The sequence below is a fragment of the Vanessa cardui genome, chromosome 20 (genome assembly GCF_905220365.1).
Source record: "Vanessa cardui chromosome 20, ilVanCard2.1, whole genome shotgun sequence".
NCBI lineage: Eukaryota > Metazoa > Arthropoda > Insecta > Lepidoptera > Nymphalidae > Vanessa > Vanessa cardui.
This window is the reverse complement of record NC_061142.1, coordinates 9,800,237-9,826,394: the sequence shown is the minus strand read 5'-3', so window position 1 is coordinate 9,826,394 and position 26,158 is coordinate 9,800,237. Positions and strand designations below refer to the sequence as shown.

The window sequence follows — 26,158 nt, the reverse complement described above, 5'->3', positions numbered from 1 at the left end:
AAAATGAAAGTTAAATGAAATAACGTTAAATTTCGAAAACTGAATTCATAAACAAATCTGGTTTGGTTAAGCTTTTTTTAAGTATCATCACTGTTAATCCATAAGCGCTTTTATTGACAAAGGCTGTTAGTTGTGTCGGGGTACAGATTATTTTTCCAATGTCACGTGTCAGTAAAATTCCAAATCTCGTATGTATAACTCATAGACAAAAAAATAATCATACGTTTGTCATGAAAAAGAAATAAACAATATCTACTTTAATTGTGTAAACTGTTTTGTATTTTCACATTAAATTGTGAATTTATCCAAAATATAGATTTGATTTAATATATTTACGAGAGTACGTAATATGTTTCGTAAATAATAATAATTATTTCGAAATTACTGCATTGTTTTATTGTGTGTATTTTAATAGGATTTTTCAGTGAATATATGTACTTTACATTGAAGTTATAGCTGATTATTTCGTTATGTTAAATATTATTAATATTTATTCCAAACTATAAACATTTAATGCTAAACATTAAAAAAAAAAAAAATCTATGACGAATTGAAGTTTAAATTTGGAACCAATTTTTTACGTACGTCCTTTAGAAGTTATCGTAGTGATGTACCCTAAATAAGATTTTATAATAAAGTTTGTCGGAAAACGACAACTGAAATGACTTTATGGATAAATGCTTAGAAAAGAAAAGGAATAGTCATACAAACTTTGAAAGCAAAACAAAACCAAGCAGTTTCATAAAAAAAAAAACACCTTCGTTGGAAATGTGAAACCGAGAAAAACATCACTGTTATACCATCAAAGTACGACCTTGAATCTTATTTAATATGAAATAGAGACTAAAATACATAAAAATATAATAAAAGAATAAAGGAAACATAAATAACGCGACGTAAGCTTATAACAAACAAGTTGAATAGCTGAGCAATACCAATATTATCATTATTTCCAAATTGGTACCTCGTATAAAAGAAATGTGACCTGACGATACATAACAACCGATGTATTATCTACAACAAAAGCCTACAAAATCCAATCACCAGTATATCTTTACATAGTATAACACAATACGCTTTCTCTGTCCCTATATCCCTTTGTATGCTTAAATCTTTTAAACTACGTAACGGATTTTGATGCATTTTTTTAATAGATAGAGTGATTCAAGAGGAAGGGTTTTATATATAATACATGGACAATATACTAAAGAAACACTGATAATTTTAGAAGTATTAAATAAAGAAAGTCTGTAATATATTTAGTATCAGCCTTGCACCCGTGTGAAGCCAGGGTGGGTTGCTAGTAATAAAAAAGTAATGTAAAGTAACAGCCTGTAAATTTCCCTCTACTGAGATAGGGCCTCATCCATTAAGGAGAGGGTTTGGAATATATTCCACTACGCTGTTCCGTTACACATGCAGGTTTCCTCACGATGTTTTCCTTCACCGCCGAGCATGGGATGAATTATGAACACAAATTAAGCTCGTTTATATAGTGGTGCTTGCCTGGGTTTGAACCCGAAATCATCGGTTAAGATGCACGCGTTCTAACCACTTGGCCATCTCAGCTCGCTAGTTATATTATATAAGAAATATGTATCATTTATTAAACATACATAGATACCTATAAATATAATATGTTGAAAACCGGAGATATCCGTTTGATGGAAATATTTGAAATCAAAACGTGGAAATGAATTTTACACGTGAACTTTCTGAATCCGACATAATGCAACAATTTCTACTGTATTCCGAAGTATAAGCCAGTACGTACATACAATTTAAAATTTCCAACGTATAAGGGCCACGCTACTTGAAGCGAAGTATTAAATTATATGTTTCGAGAATAATATTTGTTCGAGAGATTTATTTATATTGAAATTGTTTTTCAAATAATATCAGCGGTGCATACATATATAATTTTTAAGAATATCTCAACAACAACAACAGCCTGTAAATTCCCACTGCTGGGCTAAAGGCCCTTTCTCCCTTTGAGGAGAAGCTTTGGAACATATTCCACCACGCTGTTCCAATGCGGGTTGGTGGAATACACATGTGGCAGAATTTCAATGAAATTTGTCACATGCAGGTTTCCTCAAGATATTTTCCTTCACCCCCGAGCACGAGATGAATTATAAAGACAAATTAAGCACATGAATCAGCGGTGCTCGCCTGGTTTTGAACTTGCAATCATCGGTTAAGATGTACGCGTTTTAACCACTGGGCCATCTCGACTCTCCAGAATAACTCAGATGATCTATATTAATACGTTAATGTGAAAGTAACTCTGTCTGTCTGTCGTTCTTTCACGACAAAAAACGATGAAACATATTTGGGGAAATTTCGTATGAAGCAAACTTGAACTCCAATAAAGCACATACGCTACTTTTATGCCTAACACATGACAGCTAACAACCTAAAAAGGGGCTGAAGCCGCGGGTGACTACTAGTTTTGTATATATAGTCTATCATCGTTATTTTTTACATATTTAGTACTGAAACTAACTTACATGAATCGTTATTGATATTCGTGGTTCGTCAGTGGTTAGGACAATAGACCAGGAATCAGGATTCTCTCAGTAGATAGCTGTATAAGTTCGGTAAGCAAATGTAGAAAGAGGTGTCGGAATTTGTGTATAGAGGGGTGCGGAGTTCTTTACCCCTGGGGTGAATTTGGGATCGATAGGACGCAAACATACTACATGTACCTAGACTATACGAGCTGAATCATATAAAAATAGAAACAATTAACATTGCTAATTATAATCTGTTTCAATTTTTGTCTAAAAACGATTTTATCACTAATGTGTTTTTGGGATTTAGATTATAAAGCAGTCCAGACGAAATAAATTATGTTTTTCGTTGACCTTTTCTAATTATAAAATATTTAAATTGATTCAGAGCTTCATTCAGATGAAACAAGGGACTTATACAATATGCTTTCATTAGGTCCATTACAGGCACATATTTTACCTTCTATATTGTAGATATTTGATTTTTTGATAGACTTACAATTATTTGTTATCGAGTTTGTTACAATAGCGGATTTTCTTTTTAGTAATAAAAGTTTTAGAGTACTACGAACTGTCTTTTATTATGTAGTCTTTCACAGAGAAGAGTTATAGTTTTACTTGGTGGTAGGGCTTTGTGCAAGCCCGTCTGGGTAGGTACCACCCACTCATCAGTTATTCTATCGCCAAATAACAGTACTCAGTATTGTTATGTTCCGGTCTGAAGGGTGAGTGAGCCAGTGTAACTACAGGCAACATAACATCTTAGTTCCCAAAGTCGGTGGGCACATTGACGATGGAAGGAATTTGTCAGCGTCATTTTCTATGGGTGATGGTGACCACTAACCATCAGGTGGCCCATATGCGCTTCCGCCAACCTATACCATAAAAAGAATCAGAAAAGTCATAGACAAATCGCGAAATTATAATATTACAGAGTATATATACGTTACTGACTACAGACTTATATTTTTACTTACTTCATCTCCGAATCCGATTTAGCAAGCATCCATACGACATGCCCGGGATCCCTCCTGGAGCCAAGTGCCATTAGTTGGGAGAGCCGTGCATTGGGTGGCAGAGGCGGGCGCTTCGGCACCTGCCCCGTCCAGGTCGATATAGCCAGCATCTCGGGGCTCTCTTTCACCAGGTGCTTTTGAGTCGCCATGCATTTGCCCGACGCATCCTGTTTAGTAAAAAATAATATTATTTTATAAGTCTTTTTTTATATACAAATGTAAATTGTGTGTTTTTTTACAACAACAACAACGACAGCTTGTAAATTCCCACTGCTTTGCTAAAGGCCTCCTCTCTTTTTGAGGAGAAGGTTTTGGAACATATTCCACCAGGCTGTTCCAATGCGGATTGGTGGAATACAGAGGTGGCAGAATTTCTATGAAATTTGTCACATGCAGGTTTCCTCACGATGTTTTCCTTCACCGCTGAGCAAGGGATGAATAATAAAGACAAATTAAGCACATGAATCAGCGGTGCTTGCCTGGGTTTGAACCCGCAATCATCGGTTAAGATGCATGCGTTCTAACCACTGGGCCATCTCGTTTTTTTTTCAAAAATCCATAATTTTAAGTACTGAGTTTTCTCGCTAGTTCTTCTCAACAAAATTTATGTTTTGAACCGGTGGTCATATTATTTGTACATTTCATTTATCCCTTACAAGAATAAATATTAACTGGAACATGTATATTCAATTTATTAAGTAATGTTATTCTTCCGACAATTAATCCGATAAAAATCGTTCTGACAAGTTATGGTCTATTTTAATGTATATTATAGTGTAAGATGTAGGTGCAAATCGGCAAACACACTCACAATTCTCTTATTCTCACAATCCGATGGGACAGCTACCTAACGCAGCCAAAAAAGTCCCTTAACGCGAGGTCAATGACTATTGGGAATTTATTGACAGAAAAAGGTTGTGGTATAACTTTTATCTGGTTGACCTGGACCGCTAAAAAGGTGAGTTTTCAAACATCGAGTGTAGGTTCCTTTAAGATCGACAACTTTTTAACATCAGGTGAACCTTCTGCTCATTTTCATCCCAAAATCTTTGACCACGAGCCATTTGATGAACAGATATCATTGTAGTAAGATTCGGTTCGATTCGAGTCGAGATGGCCCAGTGGTTAGAACGCGTGCATCTTAACCGATGATTGCGGGTTCAAACCCAGGCAAACACCGCTGATTCATGTGCTTAATTTGTCTTTATAACTCATCTCGTGCTCAGCGTTGAAGGAAAACATCGTGAGGAAACCTGCATGTGACAAATTTCATAGAAATTCTGCCACATGTGTATTCCACCAATCCGCATTGGAACAGCGTGGTGGAATATGTTACAAACCTTCTCCTCAAAGGGAGAAGAGGCCTTTAGCCCAGCAGTGGGAATTTACAGGCTGTTGTTGTAAGATTTGATATTTGAATATTTTACATAAACAATAAATAAATCATTAATGTCTTGAACGCTACCTTAATTGTTTGAAAGGAGAAACATAAATTATTTTTTTGCAAGTTCAGGAATGTCTCTTGTTAGTTTCTTCCGAAAGTGAGCGTCATTATTAAAGCGCCTTAAAGACGTTTTAATTAGAAAACTTTCGAGTTCCTCACGACGCGCGACGCTGCAATGTCATCTCAAATCATCTATTCAAAATTTTGTTATCCAGTTCATAAAACTTTAAAATGAGAATTAAAATCTCTTTTCTTCTTGAAGTCTCAAAATTTAAAAGTAATGATAATCTTATTACCTCGATATTTTATTAATAGGTGAGAATTTTTTCTATCAAAATGGACGTGCATATTTTAAGAAATACCGAATGAAGTTACTTTTTTATTTGCATCTAGTTGCACATATATATTATCTATTCGAACTGCTATAACAGATGACCGTCATTAAAAAAAGCACCTAACTAGATATATAAGTCGAGAATTTTCTTACGATGAAGTTATTTTTACAATTAAATTTGCAACACTAGAACTAGATGTAACTTTTGACTTATTTCAACAGCAAAACAGTTTCTAGTTTACATAAAAAAATGTAATTTTGAGACTTGAAGAAATCGTAAACCGTCGCTTTTGTCGCTTCAAACATTTTTAATTGCAAAACTTGTACTCTTCTAGAACCAATTTAAATAATCCTAACAAATCTCAGAAACTGAAAATATAAATAAAAATAATATAAAATCTATTCTGTACCGGAAAACCAACGGCATTGTTTTATTAAAAATGAAAAATGAATTGAAATGAAAAGATACGAATGTTTAATTACAACATCACACTGCGCGCTCTTATTATGTTTCAATGATTCAAATAATCGCTTACACTGAGCTGACTCTTAATCAGTCGCCCGAGTGCCCGAGGTTGATGAGAGTAGAGGCCGAGGCTGACAATGCCTCCGAGGCGCCTAGACGCGAGCCTTGTACGTCAGTGGGACGTGTTGAAGATCATATAGATTAAAATTTTATTTTGCAGTTCATATTCGATCTGTTTAAAAAAGATACTACTGACAAAATAATAAATTTTATTACCTTGTCAGTAGGATCTTGGAAATGTTTTAAAAAAATATATATTAATTAGGTATTTTGGGACTACGATTATATGAGCGGGTTGGACATAACCGCTTTTTTATGTAATAGGTAGGTGGTCGGACAAATGGGCCACCTGTTGATGTGGTAGCCACCGCCCATTGTAAACAATAATAACCTTTCCTTACATCACACGAATGCGTCATCGAACTTGGGAGCTAAGATGTCCCTTGTGCTTTTAGTTATACTGGCTTTAAAGAGAAACACAGCAAGTATTATTGTTTATTGGTATATAATATATGTTGAGTGGGTTACACAGACGGGCTTGCACAAAGCCAAGTGAACCGCTGTCGATATTCTCACTAAAATGTTCACGTATTTAGAAATAATTATTACCAATTGTTATTTTTCAGACATATGTAGGTTGCGACATGCCATAAGGGGAATATGAGACGTCTGAACGTCATCCTAGTCGTCGCTCGAACGTAGAGTTCCTTTGCATTTATAATGTTATCCAAATGGATATTCTAGACCTAGGAAAATGTCGTGACCTGCATTCGCTGGATAAAATTCCAAGACACATACCGAATCATAGAATAAGTTTGAAAACTCTTTATAACCAAATTTAGATTGTTACTTTTATTTATAGAAGAAATAGTTTCACATGCTAAGTATATCTTGACATCTGATTTTTAGGTAATATAACTCAGACCAATAATGTCTATCATAATAAAAATAATAAAGATATATATTCGATAGCTCATTATTATTTGTATTATTCGTACTTGTTTTATTCGCAGTGATTTAGCAATTATTTTTAACATAAACAGGATTTAAAATACTCGCAGTGTAGAGTTGGTTACGATCGAATCTACTAACAAATATGCCACTTGATAGTCAATGGTCATGCTATTTCGTTTGTAAAAATCTGTTTACATTTTATCACTTTTCTAAGGTTTTTTCTCGCTGAGAAAAGTTTAGGGCTTATTTCTGGATCAATGTAATTGATGTTTGATACAATCGTCGAATTCAATTCAATAAAATCAGCGTTTATTTACCGTCAAGCATGAAATATTTAGAAGCCCTTAATTGTGGTCATACACACATAAGCTCAATGATACTTGCCCAGGTTTGAACCCGTTATATTCTTATTTAAACTTATCATAATTATCATGTGATTCTTCATAGATATTAGGGCTAGTATCTAACTTTTCTACGTATGTAAAAGTCTACGAGAGCTTCGGGGATTGTGTATTTTTGATAGCACGCTTTTTAATAGTCTATTATATGTTGCAAAATACATTTTTCGTCTCAGTTATTACACATAGTAGTCCCGCAGCTCACAAATTGCATCGTAAATTGATTCGAGCCCCACTGAACCCTTCATAAAAATCTACAACGTGAGAGATAACTGGAATAAACGTTCCGTGTAAACTGATTTTACTTGCTGTTCAAGTACGAGTTAAAAGCTCAGAGCGATTTATTAAATAATAATAATAACCTTTGAGGGGAGGATTAGGAGCATATTCCACCATGCTGCCTCAATGCAGGTTGGTAGATTTACATGTGGCAGAAATTAAATAAATGCAGGTTGCCTCACGATGTTTTCCTTCACCGACGAGCTCAAGTTTAATTAATAATAAACACAAATTAATCCCATGAATTCAGTAGTGCTTGCCTGGGTTTGAACCCGCAATCATCGGTTCAGAAGCGTTCTAATCACAGAGCCAACTCGAACTTATTAAAATTTCTTCTGAATTGGTTGAAATGTCCAAAATATTAAAATTAATAGCATGAAGAGTTTTATGTAGAAGTTATATACATAGACACAAGGCACATTATATTATAGTTTCCAAGTAGCATATATATAATTTAGGGAAAGCTTAACATTTCCTATATCTCCTACCTACACCTTTTCTAAAAATAAGTATTTAACCAAGTATTAAGTTTTGTAAAAGGAAGTAAATTACCTTAAGCTGTAAAATGATGTAAATTTATCTAAAGAAAGTATAATCAATTTAAACGTTCAGTATTTTTTTCATGCATTTTTACCGTAGAATTAACTTCTTACGTCAGGCCTCATTTGCACACTTATATAGTTTTTATTTTGACAATTATTAAATAAGTATAATTTGAAGGTATAAAGTAAAAGTAAAGAAACAGCCCGTAAATTCCCCACTGCTGGGATAAGGCCTCCTCTTCCATTAGGGAGAGGGTTTGGAACATAATCCACCACGCTGTTCCATTGCAGGTTGGTGGAATGCACATGTGGCAGAATTTCGATGAAATTAAACACATGCAGGTTTCCTCACGATGTTTTCCTTCACCTAAGATTACGAGATGAATTATAAACACAAAATAAGCATATATATATAGTGATGGTTGAAGGTATAGGATAAATTAATTTCTTCACAATTTTGGATCATAAATTGTTGTTACAAATTTGGAACATGATGTTCGGTTAAAACGAAATAATGTTTTTTTATTTAATTTACATAAATTGCATAAAATACAATAGAAATCATGTCTCGGGCTCAAACTAATTCTACCAACTGATTGAATCTTTGGCTTCATTGTCTATAAACATATTCGATTACAAAATATCGTATAACGAAATATCAGTTTACGCATTTGTTCTTTTTTTTAATAATCTATATTGTTTGCACAGTAATACTAGAACCTTGATTACATACAGAGCATAGACTAAGAATAAATAAAGAAAATTCAAGTGGAAATCAAAAAATATACAATATCAAAAATATAAGATTCCGATATGAGATGACTTTTTTAGGAACTTGTTCTATTTTTTTTAACATATTTTGTTAAAAATCAGTGACAGGTCCATCGAATCGGAACAGATCAAATGTAAAATAACCAATCCTTCTTTTTTGATATCGGTTAAAAATATAAATATTATCATTTAGGCCTTAGCCCAGCAGTGGGAAATTTACCAGGCTGTTACTTTACTTTATATTAAAAACATTGTTAATTAAAATAACGTAATAATAATTTACTGCATAAAAATAATAATAATAAAACAGTTATTACTTAATTATTTTTTTAGATTATAACTATATAACAGTTATAATCTTTAATTATTACTTTTTTCTCACTACCATAACATGCTGTCACTAATTTAATCATTCACAAATTAAATAAACAATGTACAAAAAGATAAAGTGCGAAGTTTTCTATTACGAGTAACTTGACACTAATTGGCGGTTTAGCGGGCAATTTCATCATGTATTTTAATGTGCCAGAGTGCGCGCATCATAAAAATACACTTTTAAATAGCACCAATAATTCAACAACAACAACAACAACAGCCTGTAAATTCTCACTGCTGGGCTAAAGGCCTCCTCTCCCTTTGAGGAGAAGGTTTGGAATATATTCCACCACGCTGTTCCAATGCAGGTTGGTGGAATACACATGTGGCACAAATTCTATGAAATTTGTCACATGCAGGTTTCCTCACGATATTTTCCTTCACCGTTGAGCACGAGATGAATTATAAAGACAAATTAAGCACATGAAACAGCGGTGCTCGCCTGGGTTTGAACCCGCAATCATCGGTTAAGATGCACGCGTTCTAACCACTGGGCTATCTCGACTAATAATTCAACGTAAAGTAAATCTAATTATATAAATTCCAAGCTAAATAGTCTGTATATTATCCGCCCTTCGCTTTGGACTCGAACAACTCAGTTTTGTAAAGTTATTATAACTTTTGTCGCAATAATCCTACTAGAGTTGCCCTCAGACTCTCAGAATGTGGCTCTTACACATGAATGGACGAAGATTTACTCGTGATATTGGAAATATATCCAGATTTATGTGCGAAAAAAATGAAATTAGGGACGTTCCAGAGATTTATGTGGAGTTTGTAAAAAGTTACAAACATAATATCTGATATAGAGAGAGTAATTGTGCGGACTATTTTTGTACATTACACAAAAATATTATTGACGTATGTATGAGTTTATCTCGTTATTTATTATTAGAAATAATCTCTTATTATTTATTTTTTAAGAATTCTAGCTATGACTCAATTGAATTAAGGAATTACAATACCTTTTAACCCTTTATTTAAAGCTTGACACATGTGTTAGGAGTGAACATGACAATAGCTCATGGGGTCAAGTTCGAACCTGCGACTTTTACATCGCTAGGCGACCCGAAAACCATTGATCTTTTGAGGCTTAAATATTTTCTAATCTATTAATAAATTGCTCTGTTATATTATATTGGCTACCTTATAACGATGTACATTCTGATGTTCTTGTAACAGCCTGTACATTTCCCCCTGCTGAGAAAAGAGCTCCTTTACCATCAAGGAGAGGGTTTGGAACATATTCCACCACGCTGTTCCAATGCGGGTTGGTGAAATGCACATGTCACAGAATTTCGATGAAATTAGACACATGCAGGTTTCCTCACGATGTTTCCTTCACCGCCGAGCACGAGATGAATTATAAATACAAATTAAGCACACATATATATATATAGTGGGGCTTGTCTGGGTTTGAACCCGCAATCATCGGTTAAGATTCATGCATTCTAACCACTGGGCCATCTCAGCTCTATATTGATGTTCTTGATTATTAGTTAATTGGTTTTTATTACGAGACATTCTGGAAGTTTCTCGAAGCAGAGGAAGTTACAGTACCGTATCGAATTTTTAGAGTGATTGAATAAAGAGTGCACTTGTGTTTCGTGCACTCAATATATTACGTCCTGCGCAGATGGCTAGTTTAAACGGAGCATACGGAATCTATCTAGATCTATAAGTTGGTTCCAATTAACTTCATCAGCTTCATTACCTATTACAAAGTATAGTATTTATTAAATATATATACATACATATAATGAGTTATGTGTATTCCGTTCTATAGTCATAAAAATATATAAAAAAGGTAGCCTCAAAATAAATAATACTGAAAGAAAATTGCAATAGGATCTCATTTTTAGGACTACAAATATTTTTATTATGTTACTGGCTTCTTTATTTTAATTTTGAATTTAGAATATCTAGTTCCTTTTTCATCGAAACGAAATACATGTTAGTAATATGATTATCGTATCATCCATCGTCGTGTCAGCAGCACGGCCTTTTTCCTTATATCAATGACGATTTATAACCGTCAAGCATTTTGTGACGCAACTCACAACCCATCTCTCGCACGTCAATTACATTAGGTTTCCTGATATATAATATTATTTTACTACGTCATGAACTTCTAATTTTTGTCTTTAAGAGCCAGTGGAAGGCGTTATTTAATAGATATCTTAAGTGTTTTCTTTTAATTTAATTTATCAAAACCCAGGGGTCACAGTTACCCGTGCCATTTTTAAAGTAAAGTAAAGTAACAGCCTATTCATTTCCCTCTGCTGGGATAAGGCTTCCTCTTCCATTAACGAGAGAGTTTGGAACATATTCTACCATGCTGTTCCAATGCGGATTGGTGGAATGCACATGTGGCAGAATTTCGATGAAATTAGACACATGCAGGTTTCCTCAAGATGTTTCCTTCACCACTGAGCATGACATGAATTAGAAACACAAATTAAGCACATATATATAGTGATGCTTATCTGGGTTTTGAACCCGCAATCATCGGTTAAGATGCACGCTTTCTAACCACTGGGCAATCTCAGCTCAGCCTTTTTTACATTCTACTTTAATACATTTGGCGTTTTATATTTTACATTCTTACTGAACATAAGCAGAAATTCGCTGGGCTTCAAGCTAGTCATCTTCTTACAAGACGAGCCCTGATTCTTTTTTTTTTGCCAAAAACATTGGTCCTTAAATTGTTAAATATGTTTTAAAACAGATTCATTTGTAGTCAATAGAAGTAACAAACTGTAAATCTGATTGGCTATCTCTTCTCCCTCTTTTGAATAAAATAAAATATCACTCTACCTGCCTCTATATCACAATCCAATGTAGTTTAGTGGATTCAATGTGTCAGATTTGTATCCAATGTTATCTTTCACCGCCATCAAGAAGATCTATACATATAATAAAACTGGAGTCTGTTTGTAATATTAAAATAGCCCCTTTTGACTCAATGCCTATGCATCTATACACGGTACATACGAGTATACCAACATAACATTTTTTACAATTTTTGTAGGTCGGTCTGTCTGTTTGTTCCGGCTAATCTCTGGACCGGCTGGACCGATTTTGACGGGACTTTATAATACATGTTTTTGTTAAATTAAATCGCGTACAAGGTCGCAGGGACAGCTAGTTAATTATAAACACATTATAATTACCGTGACAGGTACGAGCGACTTAACATCTTCTAAAAATAATATTTCTTACAATAGCAATAGTAAAGTCTTAAAGCAGTAGAGACCAGTGACTAACAGGTGATACATTAGGCAATCTGTTTAATAAAAAAAAACACGAATAAACAAATGAAAATTCAGTAACATATTCTCTGTACCGTCTGTAAGAAAAGGTTGGTATGATTTTCAATTCCTACAGTATTTCACATTATAGATGTCCTTATTCTGATACATATTATAATTCTCGAATAAATATAAGCGTGAATTCTAGCAGTAGTTATACGTCAGCCTTCAGCTGGTGACGAGCAGCTCGAACGTCTTCCGCTTGATTGAACGTCAGATAAATTATTTGATTCGTGTTAAGTCATGTGCGAACTATGTTTATTCTACGTCTTAAAGATGTGTTACGCGTTGCCATATACGATTTAAAAAAATACGAATATTTTTTTCCATAAAAATATCAAAACAAATGATAAAGGAAAATTTATTCGATTTTATATCTTCCTTCTTGCTGATTGTCTTTTTCAAATACTTGGTAGTGTGTTCTAATTGATGTTATTATAACACTGTCTTTATCTTTCATTAATGTAACATAGATAATGTATAGAAAAGAAATAAAATCCGTTGCGTATTTAAATTAAGAACAAGTAAACTATTTTAAAAAAGTTATAGACGTTTAATTGAATTTTCCGAGGTTCAATTTGTCAAAAAAAATTCCGCTTAATTTTATTTTCTGTTACTAAAATTAATATGATAAAGATAAGCTTGAAATAAAACAACTCAAACTTAGCCTTTAGATTATACCACTATATTAATTAACTGTCGATATAAATATATTAATTATCCCTTTTACAGCCAATATCAGAACTTTTGTTTCTTCTCGTGCCAGGCAGTACCAGCCACCAGAGGAAGTGATGTGACGAAGTGTGCGGAGACAATACGGTGTCGTTAACTTAATCAATAATAATACTAATAAACGTTATTTCAATTTAAAAAAAGTATTTATATTAAAGTCAACTTAAAGTCGCTCAGCGTGCTATGGAAAGGGCTATGCTCGGCGTTTCTTTGAGGGATCGCATCAGAAATGAGGTTATCCGTCAAAGAACCAAAGTCATCGACATAGCCCACCGGATTAGTAAGCTGAAGTGGCAGTGGGCTGGTCATATTTGTCGTAGAACCGACAACCGTTGGGGAAAACGTGTTCTAGAGTGGAGACCGCGTCTCGGCAAACGTAGTGTAGGACGTCCTCAGGCACGGTGGAGTGACGATATACGCAAGGCGGCAGGCAGGAGCTGGATGCGAGTAGCCGGAGAAAGACCACAGTGGCGTGCACTGGGAGAGGCCTATGTCCAACAGTGGACAAAAATAGGCTGTTGATGATGATGATGATGATGATGATGATGATTTATATTAAAAATTAAAGCCGTACTACATATTTTTATTTTAACTAAAATTGTATAAGTAGGCATATTTAAAAAATCATGACAAGCTGAATATTCAAACACGTGCTCATTAAATAGAACTATCAAAATTATAATTCAACCGGCGTTAAAATCATCTAAAATTCACGCTTAGTTTATCCGTTTAGGTAACGACTCATCCGCCCTTTATTCCGAAGCTAATGAACCAACGTTGAAACAAAACAAACTCAAGTTACGTGTAACAGTGGAAACCACCGAAACGTTATATTTTCCTTTGCTGACTTTCACGACATGCTCGGAATAAAAATATACCATCACTTTTTGTTCACTACTTGTTTTTTTAATGTTGGCAACACTATACTATTCTGTACTTTTCTCTAGTATTTATTAAACTCCTTACATAAATACTATTTGATTACATTATACATATATATATATATATATATATATATATATATATATATATATATATATATATATATATATATATATATATATAATATTTAAAATTTTGAAAAAGAACAACTACAAAGTTTTTTGTCGGTATGTCGCGGTGGAAACTTCACTAAATTTTATTTTTATATATGTATATGTTATGTTTAAAATTATTTTTCTGTTTTTTTTTTAAATTATCTTTAACCTATCAAGTATTAAATCACTGGAATCCGTGCCGTTAACTCATTACCTACTTATCATGCTGGCATTTTTTTTATAATTTAGATAAAAATAATAATTGCATTTACTTACTGTTTTGGAGAAATAAAAAAATATTTTTGGTTTTAGATTTTATAAACTAATTCGTTATATAGTAACATTGGCTAACCTGTCATCAACTGTAAACATATCTGTATGAAAATTAAAGTAAGTGTATTTAAGTCTCAAAACTGTATTTTATTTAATTATTTAGATAATAATTACTAAACTAATTTAATATCTTTATCTGTATTAGCAATCTGTATAACTAAACTACTTTATTTGTAACTATAGTAAATCAAAAAGAAATCCAAATTAAATTATTCTAAATATTAAACAATTACGTCGATTGAAAACAATCGTTCCATTTATTTGTAAAATAATTAGGGACTCCTTTGTTACCTCCGTGCTCCCAGACCTCTAAATCCGACCCTGATTAGAAACATCATCATTCTGTTCTCGGTGGTTTGTTGTTCACCTAATATCCTTTCAGTATTTAAGCTAATCTAGAGTTTACTAAATACATAACTACAACGTGAAAAATAAAATGGTTGCCTATGTCACCTCTTATGTGTTACTTTCTGATGGTTATGATAACCACTGCTTCCTCGTTTACTTCGGTAACTATATATATTACTAGCGGTCGCCCGCGGCTTCGCCCGCGTAGATAACGGTTCATAATCAGTCTTCTAATATCCCTACTGCTGAGGCACGGTCACATTTTAAGGATTACTGCAACCGGCGCTTGGATCTATTGTGATAAACCTCAAATTCGTGATCACAACACCTCAGCCAGACCAACATCAGCCACGAATCTGATGAGGTTCTTAGGGTCGGAGGCCATTATGCCCTCTAAGGACCGGAGTTAGAACATTTTATAGTTCTATCTTTTATAGTTTAGGCATCATACGCAAAAAATCAACTTTTTTGGTAGATTTTTTCCTTTTTTGTCCGAAAAACCCAAAATATCTTACGGAAGCCTATTTTTTTTTTCAAAATAAAATTTAGCCTATGTTATGTGGGATTAATTTAGCTTTCCAATAGTGAAAGAATTTTTAAAATCGGTCTAGTAGTTTTTGAGCCTATTCATTACAACCAAACAAAAAAAGTTTTCCTCTTTATAATATTAGTGTAGAAAAATAAAAATCATGGAGTAATTCAAAAAACACCTGTCGGATTCAATTCTGAACGTTTGATTTTTTTTTTAATTTTAAGTTAGCAGGTACCATAAAATGATATTATAAATTAAAATTACTCACTTTTAGTGTCATAAGAACCATTAAAAACGATTGCTAATTATCAATCTAAATTTGAAATCGTGTTACAAATACCCTTAAAATATTACAATAATTTAAGAGGTTTTAATTACATTAATAATTATAAAAGATAATTAAGAGAATTTCATTTGATTTGCAGAGATATGTCAGCTATATAGTAGAATTACTTAGAGGCAATATTTTATAAATCGTAGAACATGTAGTTATAAAATTTAGAAAGGAACATTTTTTAATAATTTTATAATCATTTTCCATTGATGATGTAAGGAATGGTCAATATTTGATAAAGTTCCAAAGTCTATAAGCGGTAGAAACAACCAATCGTATCATTAAAAAAACCGCGAGACTGCGTTATGAAACAGCAACGATGCTAACGAGTCAACCAATCATGTCAATGCTCTTAATTGGTACACTAAGCCTCCCAGTGTACACGTTCGTTGCGTCTATTGGCTGCTTAATTGTTGTTAAATCAACGAATTCATCTAATCTCAACGGTGTCAGAAATGAACTTGAAAGTTCGAAAGGTTAATTATCCGCCATTTGATCACATAAACACTATGTGCTATCGATTTTCAGCTGCGAGTCATGCCCAAATGAACAAGAAGGGCACAGTTAAGTTTCGCAATCAACAAATCGAATTCGATCATAAGTTGAAAGAGACTTTATCGGGTGTATGATTTTGTTACTCTTCGTAAATTGCTAAACTTGTTCGGCTGTAAAGATTATATTTGTGGACGTAACATCGTTATATTCGTGTGATATTAGAATTAATAAAAACAATATCGTATCGTGTATAAGTAAAAATATATTTAAGATATTTCTTTGTTCAGAGATTTATTCGTTTAACTAACGAATAACAGAAGAACAATTATTCATTTTTATAGATGTATAATTTTTATAAAAATAATCCGTTATTCGTAGCCTGTTATATATCTAATCAGAGCAAGCGATGACAATACGATATTATAAATTTCAAGTTTATGATCTTTAAACAGATTATTGTTAACTTATTATTCATAATTATTAATAATATGACAGTGACATATCAATTACTATTATGCAATTTTATTAACATCAGAATTAATAACATTAATTGCTTAAATATATACCAATATGAATTAAAACTCTTTACTGTACAGATATTGACCGCGTGGAATGGCGGCAAGAATGCTAGCAGCATTTAAATCTCCGGCTTTTTTATGGCATAGTACGAGCATATGGGCTACCTGATGGTAACTGGTCACCATCTCCCATAGACAATGAAGCTGTAAGAAAAATTAACTATTCCCTACTTCGTCAATGTGCCAGGGTTATTCTTTGAAATTAATTTATTTAAACAATATTTTTGTTTTTTCATTAAAAAGTTATGTAATCTATTTTTAACAAAGTAGATGCAATCTATGCATACTAAATGAAGTTCCAATCAGAAAGGCACCTGATAATGTTCAGTATTAAATGAAAAACTGATAAATTTCAAAATATTTGTATTGAGAACAATGACTCCACACGCCAATAATGACGACAGCTGGGATTATAATGACGCAATGTTGCACAAAATGATTTAAAGGCTTTAAAAATACGGTAGTAGACAAGAATTTGTTACTAAATCAATTATTTACCGAATTATAAAACAACCAATTATATTTTAATAGAAAGATAAACAAAATAGCAATTTAATAATGCAAATGGGATACTTTTGTCGCACTTGACGTCCAATTCAGCAAGAGCGACAAGCACATAATTTTTGGTAATAAAAAATCACAGACAATCATAATTCAAATATTTAAGTATTCAATAAAACCTTCCAAATGCAAGATATACACACAATTACAAAGCAACAGTCATAATCGGGATGATTAAATCATCCCGAGTGAGTGCATTTTTTGCTCGTAGACTTACATTTTTTGATTTTTTAAATTAATATCGTTGGGATCAACATATAAACCTGATTTTACTGACGTGGAATCTTGTTAGTGACATCAATAAGAATATCGGATAAAACAGTGATTTTATTTTGAAGTGCAAATGGAAATTTACTCTTAGTATTTTTCAAAGGAACTACAGAAGCATCAATATTAGTATTCTGATTCACAGATAAGTTATTTATAAAACCCAGATGTTTGCCATGGGAGCAAATTTCACCAACGTCACATAAGAAACAACTCATATTTCTCATAGTGATTCTAGGATTAAATTTATCCCATAAGACTTGGTGCACGGCAAGAGTACCTCTAAATGGTTTCAATGATTCAGGAATTAACTTTTCCCTCTGAATGATATCCTCTTCTGAAACACTTTTAATTGTAATATTTTCTAATCTCGATTCCATAAGTTCGTAAAACTGATCAAAATTTCCAACATCTGTACCAAAATGAACCGTCTGATCAGCTAATCTTTTAAGTGTGGCACCTACGCCGTCTGGAGCACCCTTGCCGTGGCCAGCTTCAGAATAGTTCCACGTTATTCTGGTTATGTTGGAGTGTTGTGACGATAACTGACTGATTATATAAAACATATACTTGTTACGATATTGCGACGATGGAGAGTCGGATAAGAAATGAATAGTATCAACGAATTGATTAAGTTCTATAACTTTGTCGAGCACAGGTAACAAATGTGCCCAAATTGATGCAGCGTCATGTCGAAGACATGGACTAAGGGTACACATTGATGTGGGAGTAACTTGACCAGTTATAAAACTGTGGGTATATATTACAACGGTGTGAAGCGATACTTGTTGTCGACTCCCTCCAAAGTGAAAAGATTGAACTTCTTTAGCATATTTTAAATTATAATTTTCAGAAAAATCGACGTGTATGATTGCTTCATGAATATTTAAATTAGTCTTAAGTGATTTTATCGCTTTATATTGGTTAATAATTTTGTAGATATGGTTAAAGTACTTTGGTAGTTCTTCTTCTAATTTGGAAGTAGCTTCTAAAGGTTTCAATTCGATTTTTTGTTTTACTGTTAAAACTTGTATTTTGGCACCATCTTTTTGTTTAACTCTCTGCCATTGAAAAAATATTAAATTATGTTCATTATTAAATGGTTTGTAAGCAATGTGACGTGTTGCACAAGATTGGCACATTCTTTGCAAGCATTCTGTGTTGTTTGTATCACAACACAGTGTGGTTAATATATCTTGCGGTTTTTTTTCATCAATTATAGATGCCTTATTCAAAGCACTCACCAACAGTTCCATATTTATATGAGTAATACACATGCATGTATCTCGGTTAGCCGGTTTGGGGTGCAATACCCAAAAAGGTCGGTTTTTGCAGAAAAATGAATAATGGATTCTATTTTTGGTATCATTTATGAATATTTTGTATAAATCAATTAATGGAGCTGTCAGATATCGCTTTTGCATTCTTTTTTTATTCCTTGAAATAAATTCTTTTTTTCCTGCAGCAATGGTGCTATTTGCGTCGTCACAATAAAATGATATGATTGCATTTTTTATTTCAGATAAGCTCTTTTTACGGTATGTGCTCTTGGATGAAAAATTTCGTTCTTTAGGTGGCTTGCTGTTTATTTTTTTATTTCGGTCTTCATCTGGTAAATTTTGTATGAACTCGAGTTTATTCCGTAGATTAGTTATAGTTTTTCGTTGTGATTCATTCTTCTTTTTTAATGATTTAATTATAGATATCAATACCTTCCTTTTTTTAAATTCCGTATATCTAATTTTTCTGACTGTACGTTTGACGACTTGGCATTCACAATCGTGTTGCAAAGGATCCCCCTCATTAAGACTATTATCAGCATCGTTAAGCAAATTCGGAACCGCGACTGCATTAACTTGGATTGTCTCTATTGTCGCATCTTTATTTAAATTTTCTTTTTGTCTGTCACGATAGTTTTTTGAATTTTTTTTCCATCTTCTTCTTTGCTCTCTCTGAGATCTGGGAGTTTGATCTTTGATCTGAAGAATCTTCTTTTCTTCCTTTGTTTTAAGATATTGTTTCCTTCTTTTTTCTTTTTCAACCGCTAGGAGCTCCGGATCATTTTTAATTTCCTGATAGCGTCTTCTTTTACACAAACGTTGGCTTTCTAATCGTTGTTCTTTGGTTTGTGGCATTTTTTGCTGCAATAAAAATATATATTTTGTTTTAAAGTTATAAAGCATGCCCAAATTTTAGTACAGCAATAAATGTCATTTGTTTATAAATAATTTAATGCCACTATTGTGAAATCAAGATTTACCAAAATTTAACTAAATTTAAGACAGAGGTCATTTGCGAATGACCTAATAACGTGAATATAATAATGAAAACGTTATATTCTAAAAGCAAAAAAATAAGGGACCATAGAGGTAATCTTAATTTTTATCCTCAATGTAATATAGCTCTTACTTCCTTAATTAATGAAAACATAAAATTTGCACAAAACTTGGAATCATTCTTGGTAACAAGTCGTCATTAAAGAAAAGGCAAACATCATTGTATGAAACTTACCGTCATTGGTCTCAACAACAAGTTGACCACAATGACGTATCGCAGAATGACCAAATTAGAAGAAAACTTGTACAGACTTGTCTGTGAGCATAATACCAACGAAATAATTACATTAGTTGAAGCTGTTTACAACTTGCTTTTATTGTATTATTAAACAAATATGTTTAATGTGCACATTAAAGTATTTAAGATTCGGATACAAATGACATTTTTTATGACAAAATGCAAATAACCATCAAAATGTACTTACAGTTTTTGAAAGCGTACGTGTTCTCTTACCGAAATATCGTCGTCGACTGAGGACTCTCCCCGCGCACCCGGTAGGGTATATTAGCGTTGCATTAGGAATTAAGTTGTTCACTCAAAAGAATAATCAATGTTACCGCGACAAATGTCTTTCTTTTTGTGACAAAAATTAAATGTTTTGTTTACGATAATTTTTGCCATACTGAGAAATATTTTTCAATCTAAATATAAGATAATGTATTAAACTTAACCTCAGTAACATAATTACAATTATTAAGTAAACATAGATTTTTTAATAACAAATTTTACATCTAGAGACGGCAATCGGAACTTGAGCATAATGACGTTGAGAGCTCATTTTTAAACTTTGTATAACAAAATATATTTATTTGTTTTTTATTTACTTAGTAACGTATATAATAATCCTAAATATAAATAAAAAAGGCTATCAATGGTATCCTAATTCTTTTTTTTGTTAAAATATTTCGTCGGAAAGCATTTTTCCTAACTTTTGAAGAACAACCCGCCACCAACCTTGAGAACTAAGATGTTATGTCCCTTGTACCTGTAGTTACACTGGCTCAGTCACCCTTCAAACCGGAACACAACATTACTGAGTACTGTTATTTGGCGGTAGAATAACTGATGAGTGGGTGGTACCTACCCAGACGGGCTTGCACAAGGCCCTACCACCAGTTACCGGCTTTTTTTAAGTTAACTTTTGAATAATATTCAATGTTTTAATATTATAAGTAAAAGCTATTTAAAATGTTGGGTGTTTAAGTATATACTTAGGCCGTGTCTGCGGCGAGGATAACTTGGGGAGGAACCTAAAATTTCAAAAGAAATTCTTAGTAATGTATTTACCGTTTCGTAATGCCCTTAGAATAAACAGAAAATATATTTATAACCATATCGTATGAAAATTCCCGTGACTGTATAACTGATATATATATTTTTTTAATTTTAGTGCGACTATGAAAAAAAGTTTTTGTTTCCAAAATTATTTCTTTAAAATGTTATAATGAACGTAACAATAATTTTCAATTAAACATGATTTAAGTATTACAAATAATTTTAAAAATTAGAATTATTAATTTAAAGTGAATTTCATTTATGTTTGAATTTAGTTTTCATTTTAATTTAACGTAATAAGTAAGTCTATTTAAATATAATCTTCATAAAAGAGCAATTCTGAGCTAAGTTTCTTGATAATTTTTCTCGGCATCGAAACCACATTCCGTCATTTTGAATGGATAGTATTACATTGAATGGAAATTACAGACTTGAATAATAAAACCTTAAAAGTAAGAATCTAATTGAAAAGCGTATTTCGGTTTCAACTGACGATTTAATTTTCAACTCGTTAAATATTACTTCAAAAGAACTTAAAAAATGTATCAATCATTAGGAGCAGTTAGAGATCAGTCTTGATAATTGATAGGAATCGAATGAAAGTGTCAAGACCTCTTGAGCGTGATGAATGACTTTCACTGAATTTCAATTATTGAAGTGATTAGCTTTTTGTACGATTCGGACACCTGTCGCGGTGATCGACAGTTGGTATATGACATCACTGCCCACTTAGTATATGTTGACTACGATTTATATGTTAATCGATCTAAGAATATTTTATATAATATGTTTTGAACATTTATATAAAAGCATCAGGTCAGAATTATCGTTGGGAAGTTAGATAAACAACGAAAGTATAGTCATTTTTATTTTGTTTAACGTATTTACTTGCGAGGAAGTTAAATTAGAATTACAATAATCAATTTCACTTTAAGATTTATCACGGAAGAACTCGGATGCTTTGGGGGGAGTCTTAAGATAGAATACACCTCCCTCATCCCCCTGAATTCGCCACTGTATAAAAGTAGGAATATATCAAGGTGGATTTAAAATGTCTCTGTAAGGGATGATGTTAAGCTGTAAATAAAAAAAAGTTTTTATACATTCATAATACTTATATCAGAGCTTGCAGCGTGTGTTTAACACGTACGTAGCTATGCTTTGTTATCTATGTGAAGAAACTCGGAACGCACACGAGAACACGAACGTGAAATGTCATATGTGCCCAAGGGTAAAGCCACGGTTTAGCTACTTGACTATTAATTTGACTGTTTTGCGTCATATCACATAGTCTATATTTCGCTTGTATAAAATACCTTATTTTTATATTATTTTGTTACCTAAGTTAGTTGTAAGTGGACTCTTTGCCTGATTTAAGTCCTGTCTTAATCCTGAATAGAGGTTGTCTGGAAGATATTATTCTAATCTAAGTGATAAGACCGCCTTTTATGTAGTTTATAATTTACCTGTTCTTCTCTTATATTTTGTCGTAAATTATGCGCAATAACGATTTAATATATAAATGTACTAAACCCGTGAACGATTAATTAATCCACATCTATCTCAGCAGTATAAGCTTACATAATTAAATACCAGAAAAAAAGTAAAAAATCTTTAACTAATATAATAAACTAATAAAACTACACATTCCTTTTTTTACGTATTAATTACGCAGTAAGAAATAATTTGCAAATACTTTTATTTTGCAAACCGTACAAGTGATAATTTTGCCAGTGCCAGTTGACGAGTCATTGGCATTCCTACTATTATTTGGAATACGGTACTTATACTTCATTATTCGCTTATACAATTTTTATTTTATATATATTTATTAATAATTAAGAAGTTTTTTTTTAAGTATAGAGAAGAGAGGTGCTTAAAAATCAATCTTTGTTTGTAAGATTTTTATTATCTGTATTTATTTGTATTATCATATATTGTCATGTACTGTTCACACAAATTTATCGGCATTGCGTAGGCTGAAAGCTCAAAGCTAAAAGATTAACTAAGCGCGATATTGTTTGTTTCTGAATTTATCTTTCATATTATATGTAGTATTCTTTTACTTAATTATTCCTGTATATTATTGACCTGTATCTGTGTATATATATAGGTATATCGCTGTATATGTATTAAAGTCGGAAAAGATTATTAATAATTTACAAGGATGGTACAAGGATGGTACAGAATTGTTTCATTTAAGACAGGTTTTCATCAGATGCCTTTCACAGGTTTCTTCATTCTATCTTTCATCCTCATCGAGCACGTGATAAATTAAAATAAAATAAATTTTATTTATCACATTAAGCACGTAAAATTTTACTCATATTTGAACTCGCAATCTTCGGCTAAAATTTACGTATCCCAACCAATGGATCCAAACAAAAATCTTTTATTTAATATAGAATTGATAAGTTGCTTATTGATAGACAAAAATCGACTGCCGGTTCGGAAATTGATATCTCGTTTTGAGAAGGACCGGCAAGGAAACTCAGCCGTCTCAAGGCGTCTCGGCTCCTTTATATTTTACTTAAAACATCACGAACGTTAATACACACTATTATAATAAACGCGTAAGTAACTCTCGAGTCGAGATGGCCCAGTGGTTAGAACGCGTGCATCTTAACCGATGATTGCGGGTTCAAACCCAGGCAAGCACTGCTGATTCATGTGCTTAATTTGTCTTTATAATTCATCTCGTGCTCAGCGGTGAATGAAAACATCGTGAGGAAACCTGCATGTGACAAATTTCATAGAAATTCTGCCACATGTGTATTCCACCAACTCGCATTGGAACAGCGTGGTGGAATATGTTCCAAACCTTCTCCTCAAAGGGAGAGGAGGCCTTTAACCCAGCAGTAGGAATTAACAGGCTGTTGTTGTAATACATACTATAATTATAAACGCGTAAGTAATTCTTTGTCTATCAGTCTGTCTCGCTATGACGCCAAAACTGTTGTACAGATTTAAATAAAATTTGGTACACAAATAGTCTAGAGCCTGAGAAAAGACATTGGCGAAGGACCCAAAGCGTAAGACCTCTTTGTATACCCATTATAAACTTAATATTTTAAGTTAATTTGTAAATATATTCATATTCTACGCGAGCAAAGCCGCTGGTAACCGCTAGTGTATTACAACGTCGTGTTTTAGTGTGACGAAACATCAAAGAATCAAGGCCACGCTTACCATGTGAACCATTTCAGTATAGAAAGCGGTCGATCTGAATAGCAAAAGTTTGAAGTGCTTTAATATTCAATAGCCCTAATTATAACGAAAGAAATATATGCTTCCAATTAAGGCAAATAATACGAAACATATATTGAGTGTGTTCTTAAGTCGATAATAAGCTTTTATAATATATTTCGATAAAGGTTTTAAGGACAATCAGACTGTAGAGGTATGTTGTAATTAAAAAGTTATATACTATTCAATTTTACAATATAATTTGGAATAAAAGGCTATTAGCGTATAGAATTTACATGCTGAAAGTGAGCTTGGAGCCTATTTTAATTAAAATTTGATTTATTCGTTCATCATCAAATGTAATATTATCATTTTTTTTTATTTACGAGTTAAATTAAGCAATGTTCAGAAATAAATATTTGATAAACGATAAATTTGATTGTCATCCTAAATATAAGCAACATTGCTGACTAATGGTAGGGCTTTGTGCAAGCACATCTGGGTAGGTACCACCCACTCATCAGTTATTCTTCCGCCAAATAACAGTACTCAGTATTCTTGTGTTCCGGTTTGAAGGGTGAGCCAGTGTAACTACAGGCACAAGGGACATAACATCTTAGTTCCCAAAGTTGGTGGCACATTGACGATGTAAAGAATAGTTAATATTTCTTACAGCGTCATTGTCTATGGGTGATGGTGACCACTTACCATCAGGTGGCCTATATGCTCGTCCGCCAACCTATACCATAAAAAAAGACTGTCATTAATGTTTTGATAAAAAAACAAAAGAATATTAATTACTAGCCCGACGAGTACATTTGGTACATTTACTAATAAATAAACAAAACAATTTTCAATACAGCGACGTTATTATATTTCAATTGAGGATCAAAAAATCGTCAAATCTTTATCATAAGAAATATTTCAAATTCTAGAAGTAACCTAAAACAATACAATTATTACTATTTCAAAAATCGCTGTTTACAAATCAATATGAGAGAAAGTAAAGTAAAGTAAAGTAACAGCCTGTAAATTTCCCACTGCTGAGATAAGGCCTCCTCTCCCATTAAGTATAGGGTTTGAAACATATTCCACCACGCTGTTCCAATGCGGGTTGGTGGAATACACATGTGGCATAATTTCTATGAAATTTGTCACATGCAGATTTCCTCACGATGTTTTCCTTCACCGCTGAGCACGAGATGAATTATAAAGACAAATTAAGCACATTTATCAGCGGTGCTTGCCTGGGTTTGAACCCGCAAACATCGGTAAAGATGCACGCGTTCTAACCACTGGGCCATCTCAGCTCAAACCAATATTATTATTGAAAACTTCCTGAAGGAACCTTAAATAAATTGGCATATATTAAAACACTGACCTTAAACCAGGCCATAGTGGAGTCATCGTAAAGCACCACCCACTCCTCCGACCACGTGCTCCACAGGTACTTTCCTGGAACAACACGAGAGTATGTCAATGACCTATATTTATTTATTTATTTAACAACACCAACAAGTAGTACAACAAAAATACACATTAAACAAAAGTCATAATAAGTAAATGGGTAATTGCCTACTTTTTTACAGGTGTTCTAAGATTACTTGGAAATTATAAGTCTACATTGTAAAAAGTTAAGTGATAAAAAAAAAAACATTATAGAATTAATAAAAATAAAGA

General features: G+C 32.8%; 1 protein-coding gene and 1 long non-coding RNA gene across 2 annotated transcripts in view; both read right to left on the bottom strand.

Moving 5' to 3' along the window:
- The window catches only part of LOC124538242, a 136,697-nt gene that overhangs the window by 51,506 nt on the left and 59,033 nt on the right, over positions 1–26,158 (bottom strand). The window contains exons 4-5 of the mRNA XM_047115230.1: positions 25,860–25,933; positions 3,491–3,696 (exon numbers count right to left, since the gene is read on the bottom strand). Coding sequence (XP_046971186.1) covers positions 3,491–3,696; positions 25,860–25,933 — 280 coding nt within the window. The remainder of the gene's footprint in view (positions 1–3,490; positions 3,697–25,859; positions 25,934–26,158) is intronic.
- LOC124538243 lies at positions 19,725–20,480 on the bottom strand. Its single transcript, XR_006966973.1, has 2 exons — positions 20,442–20,480; positions 19,725–19,821 (listed from the first exon to the last, which is right to left on the bottom strand). It is a non-coding gene; the product is annotated as an uncharacterized LOC124538243 (long non-coding RNA).